At 40.3% G+C, this 17,745-nt stretch overlaps 1 protein-coding gene and 1 pseudogene across 4 annotated transcripts in view; one reads left to right on the top strand and one right to left on the bottom strand.

Annotated features, from left to right (window-relative positions):
- TTC26 (tetratricopeptide repeat domain 26) overlaps positions 1-17,745 on the top strand; it is a 68,198-nt gene that overhangs the window by 38,694 nt on the left and 11,759 nt on the right. For all 3 annotated transcript variants that reach the window (XM_032275851.1, XM_032275853.1, XM_032275852.1), the window contains 6 exons: positions 67-169; positions 1,694-1,749; positions 3,490-3,543; positions 4,871-4,934; positions 16,431-16,519; positions 16,729-16,812. In XM_032275851.1, the coding sequence (XP_032131742.1) occupies positions 67-169; positions 1,694-1,749; positions 3,490-3,543; positions 4,871-4,934; positions 16,431-16,519; positions 16,729-16,812 (450 nt within the window). The remainder of the gene's footprint in view (positions 1-66; positions 170-1,693; positions 1,750-3,489; positions 3,544-4,870; positions 4,935-16,430; positions 16,520-16,728; positions 16,813-17,745) is intronic.
- On the bottom strand, positions 8,676-11,516 carry LOC116549997 (annotated as a pseudogene). The gene is made up of 3 exons (XR_004268193.1): positions 11,028-11,516; positions 10,685-10,698; positions 8,676-10,127 (listed from the first exon to the last, which is right to left on the bottom strand). The product of XR_004268193.1 is annotated as a male-specific lethal 3 homolog pseudogene (transcript).

Here is a 17,745-nt window from a genome sequence, read left to right as displayed (position 1 = left end):
TAAACATTGTCACCAATAAATATATACATCGTTATTGCCGTAATAGCATGATTTCTCTATCTCTAGGTTGTTTTCCGAGGAGGTGAAGGGGCTTTGCAGGTTTTACCTCCCCTGGTTGATGTCATTCCTGAAGCTAGGCTAAACTTGGTGATTTACTACCTTCGTCAAGGTAAGAAAAATTTGTCCTTGTCTTACTTACAATGAGATATTTTAGAATATTTAAATATGTCTGAGTGAACTGCTTATTTCACTTTTTAAATCCATATTTCTACAAATATATTTCCAACAAGTTCATAGAACAAGTTTATTGGTGCTTGTTTGTTGTTCCTTTTTCATCCTCTTTCCTCTTCTGTTGCTTCCTACCTTATTCTCCCTCATTCGGTTTTTTCTTTTTCCTTTTATTTTTCTGTCCTTTATTCTCTGTCCATTCTTTTTCATTGTTTGTTCCTCCCCTTCCCTTACAGTTCTTCTTTCTTTTTCTAGTTTTCCCCATTGCATAATGTACATCCACATTTTCTTGTGTCTTTTGAAAAAATTATTAACTGATTTTTATTTGCTTTGTCTGTCTGTCTTTCTGTTTCTTTGTACCCCAGGCTGCTTATGAGAAATACTACGATTCAAAGAGGATGTGATATTTATTGCCCCAAAGTAAGATTAAAATTGTTAGACACATGCCTAAAGCAGCCTTTTCTGGCAGCTATGAGTACAGGGTAGCAGCCACCATCCATTTGTGGTGGCATTCGGTCATCGGCTCTGGAAACCAGCCAGGACAACATATTCCTCATGGAGGAAAATGTGTTTATTGAAATAAGAACATGTACTTGCATAAAGTCCTATTTATTTTATTTATTTGTTATTATTTTGAGATGGAGTGCAGTGGTGCGATCTCGGCTCACTGCAGCCTCCACCTCCTGGGTTTAAGTGATTCTCCTGCCTCGGCCTCCCAAGTAATTGGGATTACAGGCATGCACCACCATGCCCAGCAAATTTTTGTATATTTAGTAGAAATGGGGTTTTGCCATGTTGATCAGGCTAGTCTCAAACTCCTGAGCTCAGGTGATGCACCTGCCTTGGCCTCCCAAAGTGCTGAGATTACAAGCGTGAGCCACCATGCCCAGCCTCTATTTTATATATAAGCAAAAGGAAATATGTTTTGGACAAGAATGAAATAAACAGCATATATATTTTATAAATTATTTTTATTGTGATAAATTTCAAACATAAAAATAAATAGTACAATAAACACCCAAATACCCCAGATTCGGCACTTTTCAAGATATTTCCAATCTTCTTTTTTCATTCAGTACCCCTTTTTTGTTCCTGAAATGTTTTAAAGCAAATCTCAGACTTGGTATCATTTAATTCCTATATATTTAATATATCTCTCTCTTTTAAAAAAAAAAAAAGGGTTACTTTTCTTACCTAATACAATGCCATTGGCATAGAATGCCTCCTCCATGTTCTTAGCCTCGACATTTTTTAAAGCGCTTCATGGCTTTAATATGAGTTTTCTAAGGATATTGGTTATCTTTTTCATAGCTACTCAACTCTGAACATGGAGACTTAGAAGACAGATAAAACAGATCATATTTCCCATGAATATTTAAGTAGTGAAGGATCTTTTCAGAGGGACTGCTTCAGAAGGGTTTTCTGGAATACAGACTAATGTAATTACTTATTTGTTATATTTCAGATGATGTACAAGAAGCTTATAACTTAATTAAGGATCTGGAACCTACTACTCCTCAGGTAACTGAGAATGTTTTACATTTTTACTAACCAAGTTCTGCTGAAAGTAGAACTTCAGAAATCTAGTTGGAAGTCATATTAGAGAAGATGAGGCAGACTACTGCCTGTAGAATCCCAGGAAAAGACCATATATATTTATTTAGGAATGTTATATGCAACTTGTGGTATGAGGATGAATGTTCCGTGCTTTTTGATGTTTTTTAACTTCCTTATATGTAGTCATTTTGTCAAAAAGGGTAAGGAAATTTGGAAAATTCCTTCAGTATTTGGAAATATGAAAATTTAGAATTCCAGTGAAACAACTAGGTACATGGAATTATCTCATAAATTGTCTATAACTTGTCTTTCTTCCCCACTGGATCATTAACTCCTCGTAGTCAGGAACTATGTCTTATTGTATCTCCAACACCATGCACATGAAATATATGGTAAACATTCCATTTATTGAATGAAAGACTGAATGAAGAATATTTCCAGACCCCATGGAGTTTAAACAAGTGTATTTCTCAAGTATGTTTAAAGATTCAGCCTCTTTCATGTTGTCCTTTTTTTGAGCTCTCTCTTTTTCTTTTTTTTTTTTTTTTTTTGAGACAGAGTCTTGCTCTGTCTCCCAGGCTAGAGTGCAGTGGCCTGATTTCTGCACACTGCAACCTCTGCCTCCCAGGTTCAAGCAATTCCCCTGCCTCAGCCTTCCATGTAGCTGGGGTTATAGGCATGCACCACCATGCCCTGCTAATTTTTTATATTTTTAGTAGAGATGGGGTTTCGCCGTGTTTGCCAGGCTGGTCTCGAACTCCTGACCTCATGATCTGCCCACCTTGGCCTCCCAAAGTGCTGGAATTACAGGCGTGAACCACTGTGTCCAGCCTGTGAGCTCTCTTAAATGAAAGTTTGATAAACCTGCTAGTTAGGAAGGGTATGTATCAAAGAATTGAACCCAGTCTGAAGAAAAGGATACAAGTGAGGCCCCAGGACTTCAAAAGAGAGAATGCCTTATAAATGGACATAGGACACTTTTTTTTTTTTTTTTTTTTTTGGAAAAAGAGTACTAGCAAAGAAAAGTTACTATAACATTTGAAAGGGGCTGGGCACAGTGATTCACACCTGTAATCCCAGCACTTCAGGAGCCAGAGGCTAGTGGATCACCTGAGGTCAAGAGTTCGAGACCAGCCTGACCAACATGGCCAAACCTCATCTCTACTACAAATACAAAAAAATTAGCCAGGCATGGTGCGGGGAGCACCTGTAATCCCAGTCTCTCTGGAGGCTGAGGTAGGAGAATTGCCAGAACCCTGGGGGGCAGAGGCTGCAGTGAGCTGAGATCGCACCACTGCACTCCAGCCTAGGCAACAAAGTGAGACTCTGTCTCAGAAAAAAAAAGATTGGAAAGGGAAAATAATATATATGATATGGTTGAGAAGGTAATAAAAATTATATCAACTTTTTTTTCATATAATTGAAATAAAAAGAAACTTATCTCCTGGAGCTTCCACTGAATTATTTTTGCTTAAGATGGAGAATTTACAAATATGGTAAATTGTGTTATATAGATACTTGGCTGCTGGTAACTAAATGAGTGTCTCCTAATTCTTTCATTCAAGCTAGGGATAGAACAGAGAAAAGTAACTCTGGGTAATCTTTGATAATTTATATAAAGTATTAAGTTAATGTAAGGAGTTAATTTGAAAATGATCTCAGAGCTCCACATTTCTCTTAATCAGTGTTATTCCATGTTTCTAGGAGTATATTCTCAAAGGAGTGGTCAATGCAGCCCTTGGCCAGGAAATAGGTTCAGTGAGTATGAAATCACTGATAATCTATCGGTTGTAAAGTTATAGGTATGTGGAAGAGAACAAAATGACTATCGAAGTGCAGGCAGCAATAGGCTCTCCTGTAGCTCCTTTTATTTCTCTTTATCCCCAATTCGGACTCCATTGTGAAAAGAATGTTATGGTATTTAGAGACAAAAACAAACAAATAAACAAAAAAAAAAAACCCACAACCCTATAACCCTAAAGATTTCTCCTTGTTTAAAAGGGTTTAATTTTCAGAAGAATCACTTGAACCCAGGAGACGAAGGTTGCAGTGAGCCGAGATCATGCTACTGCACAGCCTGGGTGACAGAGCAAGACTCTGTCTCCAAAAAACAAACAAAAAAAAGAGGTCTATTTTTTAAATAGCAATTTATTTAATAACAAATTTAAAAATCATTGCACAACTTCATTCTTATTTGCAGAGACTTTTTTTTTAACATACATAGATCTGAGCTATAATTTTGGCATCTGTAAACTGGAGAAAATTGTTTCTTGGGAAAAATTTTTTTTTATAAACACCAAAACACTGTCTAAAATTAAGCTGTTATCCATCTTAACACATCATTCTTTGTTCTTTTTGGAACAAAATGGGATACGAATAAATCTTATCTCAAGTTCATTCTGCAATGCCTTGTATAGTAAATAGGCAGCAAATATTTATAAAATAAATGAGTTTAGGTGGGGTGCGGTGGCTCAAGCCTGTAATCCCAGCACTTTGAGAGGCCAAGGCAGGCAGATGGTGAGGTCAGGAGTTCAAGACCAGCCTGACCAACATGGTGAAACTCCATCTCTACTAAAAATACAAAAAATTAGCCGGGCATGGTGGTGCATGCCTGTAATCCCAGCTACTCAGGAGGCTGAGGTAGGAGAATCACTTGAACTTGGGAGGCAGAGGTTGTGGTGAGCCAAGATTGTGCCATTGCACTTCAGCCTGGGCAATAAGAGCGAAACTCCATCTCAAAAAATGTAAATAAATGAATGAGTTTAATAAATACTCCTTGTTACACCTATAGCTCCTGTTCCAAGGCCTGATAAAAGAGCAATAGATATTTGTGGAATGAGTTCATTTAATGAAGTTTTAGGGTAGAATTTAAGGATTTGATTCTTTTTCTTTTCTGTCTGTCCCTGCACAGGTTTTAATTCAGTTTCAGGTCTAGTTGTTATGCTAATGAGAATTAGTATTGTTTGGGGCAAGATTTAAAAGAATGATATATGTTAAATCCTGACAAATATGTTAGAACCATAAAGTATAATAAAATAAAATATTTTTACCTTATTCCTCTATGTCAGCTCAGTTTGTTTTTCAGAGGGATCATATGAAAATTGCCCAGCAGTTCTTCCAGTTGGTGGGAGGATCAGCTAGCGAATGTGGTATGTCTGAAATCTGTACTTAGGATCATGCTTCGTAATTGGAGTGGGGCATATATTGACTGTGAAGTTTGATTCTCTGTCTAGGAATGTATCTATTAGGCTTCACATTGTAAAGTGGGAGGTCAGAAATAAGAGAGACTATTGGAATTAGTTCTTCTCAACATCTCAGCTAAAATGGGATAAGAGAATAAATAAAGGAGAGTAGATTTACTGTTTTGTTCCTGAGATTTTTAAAACTTTTTTTTTTTTTTTTTTTTCTTGAGACGGAGTTTCACTCATGTTACCCAGGCTGAAGTGCAATGGCGTGATCTCAGCTCACCGCAACCTCCGCCTCCTGGGTTCAGGCAATTCTCCTGCCTCAGCCTCCTGAGTAGCTGGGATTACAGGCACGCGCCACCATGCCCAGCTAATGTTTTGTATTTTTAGTAGAGACGGGGTTTCACCATGTTGACCAGGATGGTCTCGACCTCTTGACCTCGTGATCCACCCGCCTCGGCCTCCCAAAGTGCTGGGATTACAGGCTTGAGCCACCGCGCCCGGCCATTTTTAAAACTTTTAATCAGTTTTAGATATGAAATGTTATTAATTTTTTTTTTTTTTGAGACGCAGTCTTGTTTATCACCAGGCTGGAGTGCAGAGGCATGATCTTGGCTCACTGCAAACTCCGTCTCCCGGATTCAAGAGATTCCCCTGCCTCAGCCTCCTGCGTAGCTGGGACTATAGGTGTGCACCATCACACTTGGCTAATTTTTTGTATTTTAGTAGAGTTGTGGTTTCACCATGGCCAGGATGGTCTCAATCTCCTGACCTCATGATCTGCTCTCCATGACCTCCCAAAGTGCTGGGATTACAGGCGTAAGCCACTGCACCTGGCTTGAAATGTTATTTTTTACTGAGTTTTCAGGAGTTCTTTGTCACATTCTGGTAGGTCATTTGCCTTTAAACTTTGCCTGTGATATTTTTTTCCATATAAAGATATTAAAACCAGCCAGGCATGCTGGCTCAATCTTGTAATCCCAGCACTTTGGGAAGCTGAGTCAGACAGATGGCTTGAGTCCAGGACTTCAAGACCAGCCTGGGCAACATAGGAAGACTCCATCTCTACAAATAATCATAAAAAAAATCAGCCAGATATGGTGGCATGCACCTATGGCCCCAGCTACTTGAGCTACTTGAGAGGCTGAGGTGTCAGGTTTGCCTGAGCCTAGGAAGTTGAGGCTGCAGTGAGCCACTACACCAATGCATTCCAGCCCGGGCAATAGAGTGAGACCCCCATCTCAAATATATATATGTATTTATATATACATATACATGTGTGCCATAAAACCAATACTATCAAAATTCAAGGAATCACCAGAGGCTACTATGAGCAATGATATGCCAATAAATTTGAAAAACTAAAACAAAAGGATAAATTCCTAGACACATACAACCAACCAAGATTGAACCATGAAGAAATCAAAAACCTGAGCAGACCAATAACAAGTAATGAGATCGAAGTCATAATAAATATATTTCCAATGAAGAAAAACCCAGGACCCATTGCCTTCACTGTAGAATTCTACCAAACATTTAAAGAAAAACTAAGATCAATCTTGCTCAAACTATTCCAAAAAAGAAAGGAGGAGGAAATATTTCCAAACTCATTCTTCAAGACCAGGATTGCCCTGATAACAAAACCAAAGACACATCAAAAAAAAGAACTAAAGGCCAATATCTCGAATGAACGGGGATAAAAAAATCGTCAACAAAATATTAGCAAATAGAATTCAACAACACATTAAAAATATCATTCATCATGACCAACTGGGATTTATCTCAGCAATGCAAGGATGGTTGAACTTATACAAATCAATGGGATACATCATATCAGCAGAATGAAGGACAAAAACTATATGATCATTTCAGCTGGTGCTAAGAAAGCATTTGATTAAATACAACATCCTTTTATGATAAAAACCCTCAAAAAACTGGGTATAGAAGGAACATACCTCAATACCATAAAATCCATATACAACAGACCCACAGCTAGTATCATATTGAATGGAGAAAATGGAAAGCCTTTCCTCTAAGATCTAGAACAAGACAAGGATGCCCACTTTTACCACTGTTATTCAACATAGTACTGGAAGTCCTAGCTAGTAATTAGACAAGAGAAAGAAATGAAGGATATCCTAACTGGAAAGGAAAAAGTCAAATTATCCTAGTTTGCAGATGATATGATCTTATATTTGGAAAACCTAAAGACTCTACCAAAAAACCATTAGAACCTGTAAGCAAATTCAGTAAAATTGCAAGATGCAAAACCAACAAATAAAAATCAGTGGTTGGCCAGGCATGGTCGCTCATTCCTGTAATCCCAGCACTTTGGGAGGCCAAAGTGGGTAGATCATGAGGTCAGGAGTTTGAGACCATCCTGACCAACATGGTGAAACCTGGTCTCTACTGAAAAAAAAATACAAAAATTAGCTGGATGTGGTGGTGTGTGCCTGTAATCCCAGCTACTTGGGAGGCTGAGGCACGAGAATTGCTTGAACTAGGAGGCGGAGGTTGTAGTGAGCCAAGATCACACCACTGCACTCCAGCCTGGTGACAGAGCAAGACTCCATCTCAAAACTTAAAAAAAATAAACCAGTGGCATTTCTATATGCCAACAGCAAACAATCTGAAAATCAAAAAAGTAACCCCATTTATAATAGCTACCAGTAGAATTAAATACTTAGGAGTTAACCAAAGTAGTGAAGTATCTCTACAATAAAAACTATAAAACACTTATGTAAGACATTGAAGAGGGCACACAAAAAAGGAAAAATATTTCATCTTCATAGATTGGAAGAATCAATATTGTTAAAATGTTCGTACTACCCAAAACAGTCTACAGATTCAATGCAATCCCTATGAAAATATGAATGGTATTCTTTATAAAAATAGAGAAAACAATCCTAAAGTTTATACAGAACCACAAAAGACCAGAATAGCCAAAGCTGTCCAGAGCAGAAAGAACAAAACTGGAGGAATCACTGTACCTGATTTCTAATTATACCTCAGAGCTATAGTAACCAAAACAGCATGGCACTGGCATAAAAACACACATATAGACCAATGGAGCACATTAAGAGAACCCAGAAATAAATTCATACATCTACAGTGAACTCATTTTTGATAAAGATGTCAAGAACCTTGGGGAAAGGAAAGTCTCTTCAATAAATTGTACTGGGAAAACTGGATATCCTTGTGCAGAAGAATGAAACTAGACTCCCATCTCTCTCCCTATAAGAAAATCAAATCAAAATAAATTAAAGACTGAAATCTAAGACCTCAAATAAGGAAAATTCTACAAGAAAACATTGGGGAAACTCTCCAGGATATTGGTGTTGGCAAAGACTTCTTTTTATGTTATTGCTCTTGTTTTTGTTTTTTTTTTTCAAACAAGAAAGGCTTTATATCGCCGGGCGCGGTGGCTCAAGCTTGTAATCCCAGCACTTTGGGAGGCCGAGGCGGGTGGATCACGAGGTCAAGAGATCGAGACCATCCTGGTCAACATGGTGAAACCCCATCTCTACTAAAAATGCAAAACATTAGCTGGGCATGGTGGCGCGTGCCTGTAATCCCAGCTACTCAGGAGGCTGAGGCAGGAGAATTGCCTGAACCCAGGAGGTGGAGGTTGCGGTGAGCCGAGATCACGCCATTGCACTCTAGCCTGGGTAACATGAGTGAAACTCCGTCTCAAAAAAAAAAAAAAAAAAAGAAAGGCTTTATATAGATCACCAAAAATAACACTTTACAGAAAGGGAACCATAACATTACATAGCAAAGTATAGCTGTAAAATCTCAAACAAGAAAGGCAGTGCTTTCTTTCGATCACCAAAAATAATGTTTTGCAGAGAGGAAATTGTTAGAAGCAAATTTATAGCTGCAAATTTTCTTTTGCCATCAATATTGACTCCCTCTAAAACACTTTGGAACTATTTTGTGGTTTCCAAGTACAAACTAAACATTGTTGGACAGAGTTGCTCAGCTTCATCAAAAGAATGAAACCAATTTGCAAAAAAAATTCTGTTTGATGGTAACAAATAACAAAACAATGTGGTTCTTGCTAATTAACTGCAATGTCTATTGAAATGGCCTAACCTATGTACTCTTCTGTGAACATTTCACTGTGAGCATAGTTGCTTTTCTCCTGCCATCACACATGGCCTGCACAGTAGCAAGTGTGTGTCAGAGCACTTTCAGGCACCCAGGAAATAATCCTTAACAGAATAACTACATTATGTGGGCAACTCAAACAATAGGGCCCACCTCTGTCAGAGCCACCAAGTGGGCATTGTGTTTGTGCTCTGGGTAAAGACCCACCACCTTGACAGTTGTTTGTCTGGAACCCAGAGCGCCAAGCTAGACAGAGCAGTTGTTCTTACAGAACCACCAACACTTTAAGAAATTGCCCAGGGATTCTTGGTGCGGTAACACACCTCACAGGCAGCAACATAAGCTGACTCTGGGAAAAAGTCATCATGGTATTCTGCTGAAAACCTCAAATAGACATCAGAGTGCTTCAAAAAAGTCTTCAGATTTTTCTCAGAAAAGGACATCTTTCCAAGGATTTCTGGAAGTTTTATAAACAATTGCAGCAAATGTTATGGCCTGTAAATGTAAGAGGATGGAGACAGCTGGTCACCTGGTGGGTAATTGTCAGGCACAGCCTTCCAGGAGAGGACCTCATTCATTTCATTAGTTTTTCTCCCTTCAGAGCCAGCGAACACTGTACTCCCTTCCTTGCTAGGAGTCAGAGGAATAGGTGAAGATGATCTGCCAAGCACAGGTGTCTTCTTTTCCAGGTGCAGGAGCAGCTTGGTCATGCTGGCGGATATGTCCTGCTGCCAGCGCTTGGGCTGAGGTGAGGTGCTGCTCTCAGAAAGTCTGTCACAGTTGGCGGTGTGGCACATGGACAGCCTCAGAGACTGCAATGCTTCCAACTCAGCTTTGCACCTTTGTTAGTTCACCAGTGGTTGGCCGACTCTCTGTGGACTGTCACAGGGATGGATTCAACAGAGGCAGGCTGAGAGAGACTTCCTTCTGCCTCCTATTAGTGTTTGTGGCACTTTCCTTAATTGGGAGAAAAAATTTAGATGAGGTCACCTTTTTTTTTTTGAGACCAAGTCTCACTCTGCTGCTGAGGCTGGAGTTCAGTGGCGTGATTTTAGCTTACTGCATCCTCTGTCTCCTGGGTTCAAGCTCTTCTCCTGCCTCAACCTCCCAAGTAGCTGGGATTACAGGTATGGGCCACCATGCCCAGTTAATTTTTGTATTTTTAGTAGAGGCAGGGTTTCACCATGTTGGCTAGGCTGGTCTTGAACTCCTGACCTCAGGTGATCTGCCTACCTCAGCCTCCCAAATTGCTAAGATTACAGGCTTGAGCCACCGTACCTGGACTTTTTTTTTTTTTTTTTTTTTTGAGACAGAGTCTTGCTCTTGTCACTCAGGCTGGAGTGCCGTGATGCGATCTCAGCTCAGTGAAACCTCTTCCTCCTGGGTTCAAGCATCAAGCGATTCTCCTGCCTCAGCCGCCCAAGTAGCTGGGATTACAGGTGCCCGCCACCATGCCTGGCTAATTTTTGTATTTTTAGTAGAGATGGGCTTTCGGCCACGTTGACCAGGCTGGTCTCGAACTCTTAACCTCAGGTGATCCACTTGCCTCAGCTTCCCAAAGTGCTGGGATTACAGGTATGAGCATCCGTGCCCAGCAAAGTCACCTTTTTATGCTGAGCTTATTCATACAGATAGAGTAAAGCCGGGGGGGAGTGTAATCAAATGTTATTCTTTTTTTTTTTTTTGAGACGGAGTTTCACTCATGTTACCCAGGCTGGAGTGCAATGGCGCGATCTTGGCTCACCGCAACCTCCGCCTCCTGGGTTGAGGCAATTCTCCGGCCTCAGCCTCCTGAGTAGCTGGGATTACAGGCATGCGCCACCATGTCCAGCTAATTTTTTGTATTTTTAGTAGAGACGGGGTTTCACCATGTTGACCAGGATGGTCTCAATCTCTTGACCTTGTGATCCACCCGCCTCGACCTCCCAAAGTGCTGGGATTACAGGCTTGAGCCACCGCGCCCAGCCTCAAATGTTATTCTTAATCCATCCACCATCTTTATAAAGGTCACATTCTTTTCTTCTGGGATATAATGCACGTTCGTGTTGGCATGTGGCATAGCGTGATGGTGACTAGGCGTCTCATTGGCTGAAAAGGCTGCATTCATAGCAAAATGTTTGACATAGGATTCCAAAATCATTATGGTGTTGATCTGGCATGAAAGTTTAACTAACATTTCATCCTGTTAGTAATAACAATCATCCTCCTGCTGCCTCAGAACTTCAGGGATTTCTATAGTTACTATTCTTTCTTCCATTTCTCTTTTTGTTTGAAGCTCTGGTTCTTTCACTTCAGGCTTTTCTTCAATAACACTTTCTTTACTTCTTTCTTTATCCTAGTCTTTGTTGCTGTCAGAGGAACTGTTTAATAAATTTTCATCACTTTCATCTTTTTCTTTAATAGAGAGGCCTTTTAAGACAGAGTCAATCAACACCAGGCAACCTTCAGCACTTCTTCTTTCTTCCTGTGCTCCTCAGGTGAGCTACAGATTTTCTTGCCAATTTATGCTGTAATCTATGATTTTCATCGGTAACACAAAGCACATGATCTTCAGGCCATTTATCCCAGCGTCTGTTCCAACCATTACAATGGATCAGATATTCTGGAATCTTTCTGCCTTGTTTGTCTTTCCCAACAATAACATTAACAGTCTGGGTCTGATGGCAGGGTGTCCCACAGGAGCGCACACAGCACCAGGCCACACGAGGAGAGATTTAACATGAAGACAGAAGCTGTATTCAAAAGACCTTTTCCACTGGCGGCCTGCGTTGGTGTCGGGCCATTAACAAACATTAACAACAAAGCATGCGTGACGTTCCCCACCGCGTGTGAGTGGCCTGACCCAAAGATTTCTTGAGTAATCCTCCACAAACACAAGCAACCAAAGCAAAAATGGACAAATGGGATGACATCAAATGAAAAAAGCTTCTGCACGGCAAAGGAAACCATCAGCAAAGTGAAGGGACAACCCACAGAATGGAGAAAATATTTGCCATCTGACAAGGGATTCATAATCAGAAAATACAGAAGGAGCTCAACAACTCAGTAAGAAAAAACTCTAACACTCCAATTTGAAAATGGGCAAAAGATCTGAACAGACATTTCTTTTTTTTTTTTCTTTTTTTTATTTAATTTTCTCCCGTCGCCCACCCCCAGACATTTTTTAAAAGATACATATGACAAATGGGTATATGAAAGGTGCTCAGCATCATTGATCATCAGAGGAATGCAAATCAAAACTACAGTGAGATATCATCTCACCCCAGTTAAAATGGCTTTTATGCAAAAGACAGGCAGCAACCAATGCTGGAGAGGATGTGGAGAAAAGGGACCCTCGTATACTGTTTGTGGGAATGTAAATTAGCACAACCACTATGGAGAACAGTTTGGATGTTCCTCAAATATAGGATGACCATATGATCCAGCAATCTCACTGCTAGGTATATACCCAAAAGAAAGGAAATCAGCATATCAAAGAGATACTTGCACATTAATGTTTATTGCAGCACAATTCAAAATAGCGAACATTTGGAAACAACCTAAGCATCCATCAACAGACGAAGGGATAAAGAAGATGTGGTACATATACACAGTGGAATACTATTCAGTCATAAAAAGAATGAGATGAGATGAATGAGATGAGATCCTGTCATTTGAAACAACATGGATGGAAGTGGAGAACATTATGTTAAGTGAAATAAGCCAGGCACCGAAAGACACAGTTTTCACTTATTTGTGGGAGCTAAAAAATATTAAAACACTTGAACTCAAGGAGGTAGAGAGTAGAATGATGGTTAGCAGAGCCTAGGAGGGGTAGTGGAGTAGGAGGACAGTGGGGATGGCTAATAGGTACAAAAAAAATTAGAATTAAAAAGATCTAGTCTTTGATAACACAACAGAATGACTGCATTTAACAATAATTTATTATACATTTCAAGTAACTAGAAGAGTATAATTGGATGGTTTGTAACATAAAGAAAGGATAAATGCTTGATGTGATGGATACCCCATTTACCCTGACGGAATTATACATTATATGTCTGTATCAAAATATCTTATGTACTCATAAATATATACTGGATATCCATATGCAGTATGGATATATGGACTACATATCCACAAAAAATTTAAAAAGTAGAGTAATAAAAATATTAAAACCATATTTAATTTATCTTTTCTTTTCTTTTTCTTTTTTTCTTTTTTTAAGATGGAGTCTCACTCTGTTGCCCAGGCTGGAGTGCAGTGACATGATCTCAGATCACTGCAACCTCTGCCTCCTGGGTTCAAGTGATTCTCCTGCCTCAGCCTCCTGAGTAGCTAGAACTACAGGTGCGCACCACCACACCTGGCTAATTTTTATATTTTTAGTAGAGATGGGGTTTTCACCATGTTGGCCAGGCTGGTCTTGAACTCCTGATGTCAAATGGTTCACCTACCTCCATCTCCCAAAGTGCCGGGATTACAGGCGTGAGCCACAGCGCTGGCAATTAAGTTTATCTTTTCTATAATAATGTCTTGCATGGGTATTAAGCTTAGAAAATGCTTTCTTTCAGCTGGGCGTGGTGGCTCACACCTGTAACCCCAGCACCTTCGGAGGCCAAGGCCGGTGGATCACAAGATCAGGCGATTGAGACCATCCTGGCCAACATTCGGTGAAACCCTGTCTCTACTAAAAATACAAAAGTTAGCTGAGGGTGGTAGCGTGTGCCTGTGATCCCAGCTACTTGTGAGGCTGTGGCAGGAGAATCGCTTGAACCAAGGAGTTGGAGGTTGCAGTGAGCCAAGATTGCACCACTGCACTCCAGCCTGGTGACAGAGTGAGACTCTGTCTCCAAAAAAAAAAAAAGAAAGAAAAAGAAAATGCTTTCTTTCTGCCACAGTTATATAATATTCACCTATATTGCCCACTAGTAGTCTTGAAGTTTCATTTTTATAATTATTTATTTCACCCGCCAAGATTCAGTGAAAGATTTGAGAAAGGGCTACCAAAAGAGATGCTAGTTAACCAGCATGAACCAGCATGGTGCTGCCTGTGCTAGTTGTCTATGCCTGTCTGTTCTGAGTGACAGTGTTCATGCTGAACTGAAGATTACATATTTTTGTCACCCCTGGATGTTCACAAATGTTCTACCAACACCAGTTATTGAATAATATTTTCCCCATTTCATTCATTGATTCATACCATAAAAATACATTGAGCTGTTGAAGATACAGAAGTAAACAAACAAAATTCCCAACCGTTATGGAACTTACAGTCTAGTGGGCCAGACAGACTAGAAACAATATATAGAGGCCGGGCACAGTTGTTCACGCCTGTAATCCCGGCACTTTGGGAGGCTAAGGCAGGCAGATCACGAGCTCAAGAGATCGAGACCAGCCTGGCCAACATGGTGAAACTCCATCTCTATTAAAAATACAAAAATTGGCCGGGCGCGGTGGCTCACGCCTGTAATCCCAGCACTTTGGGAGGCTGAGGCGGGTGGATCACGAGGTCAAGAGATCGAGACCATCCTGGTCAACATGGTGGAACCCCGTCTCTACTAAAGCTACAAAAAATTAGCTGGACATGGTGGTGCATGCCTGTAATCCCAGCTGCTCAGGAGGCTGAGGCAGGAGAATTGCCTGAACCCAGGAGGTGGAGGTTGCGGTGAGCCGAGATCACGCCATTGCATTCCAGCCTGGGTAACAAGAGCGAAACTCCGTCTCAAAAAAAAAAAAAAAATACAAAAATTAGCTGGGTGTGGTGGTGCGTGCCTGTAATCCCAGCTACTTGGGAGGCTGAGCCAAGAGACTAGATTGAACCTGGGAGGCAGGGGTTGCAGTGAGCCGAGATCACCCCACTGTACCCTAGCCTGGGCGACAGAGCAAGACTCTGTCTCAAAAAAAAAAAATATATATATATATATATACTATGTACATATAGTGTTTGTGTGTCCACACATATATATTTATACTATGTATGTATGTGATACGTATATCTAGTATGTACATTCTGATCCTGATCCAACTTTTTGCCTGATATCAGATTCCTATTTGAGTAGTGGAGGATTCGTATAACTAACACCTTTGCCACAGGCATTCCTAAGCCTCCTTATCCTGTTTACTTTTTTCCTTTAGCACTTATCACAGTCTGATATACTATGTATATCAGATATATACGATAGATATGTATCTTATCAGATATACCAGAAAATGCCACCATTTTCTGTGGTAGCATTAGTGGCATCAACTATGTTAAAACTTTTGCTCTGAATGAAGAGACTCCCCCAAACAGGCTTTGTGTGAGCAACATGGTTGTTTATTCACCCAGCTGTGGGCGGGGTAAGCCCGAAAATGGAGTCAGCAAAGGGTGGTGGGATAGGAGTTGGTTTTATAGGTTGTGGAGAAAGCAGTGGAAAGTTACAAAAGTTACAGTTTAGGCGGTTTTTTGCAAGCTGGGAGGGGATCATAGATTTGCAAGCTGGGAGGGGGTTGTAGGGTGTGGAGTCACTAAGTTGGCCAAGCTAAGGTCAGTTACAAAGTCCAATGGCCTTGTCAGTTGAAGCCCGAATAAGAAACAATAGAGAAGGTCTCAAAGTTAAGTAGGCGCCACAGGAGTTGATCATTTCTTCCTCTTTTCATGATCTTCCAGCTACTTCAGATTTTCTAATTCCGGCAGGCCCTCCAGAGGTGTAGGTGCCATTCACGGGGGTCGCCATGTGGTAGGGTCCACGGCATGGTCAGACCTTACGAACTAATCCTTAAGATTAGTTTTGTGTTTATCTGGTATAACTGATGGTTTTATATTTTATATGTATATCTTATACATGGCATATCAGACTGTGATAAGTGCTAAAGGAAAAAAATTTAACAGGATAAGGAGCCTTAGGAATGGCTGCGGCAAGGGTGGGCGTTATACTAATCCTCCACTACTCAAATAGAAATCTGATATCGGGCAAAAAGTTGGATCAGGATCAGAACCAGATGGTTCCATGGCAAATTATTTTTCCATTTGAGATTGGAAATGCTAGGTTGATTTAGAAAAGTGATGATGGAGACCAGGCCATACTAACTGAATGTGCAGATGTTGCATGAGAGAATCAAAGCCCTGGAAATGATCTGGGTAATGCCATAGCTAGAGAACCTGAAGGGCATGTGTTCATTTTGGACTCTGGGAGTTAATCCCCAGAGAGATTATTGGTCACTCCCAATGACCTCCATTTTGTCCACTAAACAAAATCTAAAATTTCAGAATCTAGAAAGATGTCTAAGAATATTTTCCTGTCTCTAAATTATTAAATAACTAAAATTTCAGCTAAAGAGGATTTTAGTTTCATGAATGTGTGTGGGTTTTTTTTCCCTCCATTTCAGATACAATACCAGGAAGGCAGTGCATGGCTTCCTGTTTCTTCCTGCTTAAGCAATTTGATGATGTCTTGATTTACCTCAACTCATTTAAGGTCAGTATAGAATTATATAAGACTATATACAAAATACTGTAGACTGTGTCAGAGAAGGTAAGGTACCCTGAGAGATGACCCATTTTCTTTGGTGGCATTAGTGGCATAGACTAGTCCATAAGGTTAATTTTGTGTTAATTGGTATAACTGGTGGTTTTATATTTTATATGTTAATTCTCAATGTGACCTGTTCTTGGGATGTTTTTCAGAGTTACTTCTATAATGATGACATCTTTAACTTTAATTATGCCCAAGCCAAAGCTGCAACAGGCAATACCAGTGAGGCTGAAGAGGTGGGTACCTGCTTTTGAAAGCATTTGAATGATCCTATCTAAAAACATCCTTGTCTTTTTCTCACTAGAATAAAATGGATAAGGGTCAAGCGTTAAGGATTATTGAAGATTCCTCTGTTCTTAGGTTGCATTAAAAAGTACACTGTGGAGAAGGTGCAGTGGCACACACCTGTAGTCCCAGCTACTTGGAAGGCTGAGGCAGGACAGTGGCTTGAGCCTGTAAATTTTAAGCTGCAGTGCACTATGATCATGCCTGTGAATAGCCACTGCACTCCAGCCTGGGCAACATAGTGGGACCCCGTCTACTGCACTCTAGCCTGAGCAACATCGTGAGACCCCATCTCTTAAAAAAAAAAGTACAATGTGAACAGACATAGATTTTATAACCATATTAAAATTTTCCCTTTTTAGTAAACTTTATAGAAATACAACATATGTACAGAAAAGTATACAAATCCTAAGTAAACTTTATAGAAATATAACATATGGGCCGGGCGCGGTGGCTCACGCTTGTAATCCCAGCACTTTGGGAGGCCGAGGTGGGTGGATCACGAGGTCAAGAGATCGAGACCATCCTGGTCAACATCGTGAAACCCCGTCTCTACTAAAAAACTACAAAAAATTAGCTGGGCATGGTGGCGTGTGCCTGTAATCCCAGCTACTCAGGAGGCTGAGGCAGGAGAATTGCCTGAACCCAGGAGGCGGAGGTTGCGGTGAGCCGAGATCGCGCCATTGCACTCCGTCATGGGTAACTAGAGCGAAACTCCGTCTCAAAAAAAAAAAAAGAAGAAAAAAAGAAATATAACATATGTACAGAAAAGTATACAAATACTAAGTATACAGCTTGGTGACTATCAATAGGTTTATTTACTTATTTGGTTTCTAACTTAATTGTATTTTTGTGGTCATAGAATGTGGTCTGGACTAGGTGAG

The sequence above is a fragment of the Sapajus apella genome, unplaced genomic scaffold, assembly GCF_009761245.1.
Source record: "Sapajus apella isolate SASKATOON/1434 unplaced genomic scaffold, GSC_monkey_1.0 scaffold7, whole genome shotgun sequence".
NCBI classification, from domain to species: domain Eukaryota; kingdom Metazoa; phylum Chordata; class Mammalia; order Primates; family Cebidae; genus Sapajus; species Sapajus apella.
The sequence above is the reverse complement of the archived record's forward strand: the minus strand, read 5'-3'. Positions and strand labels throughout refer to the sequence as shown.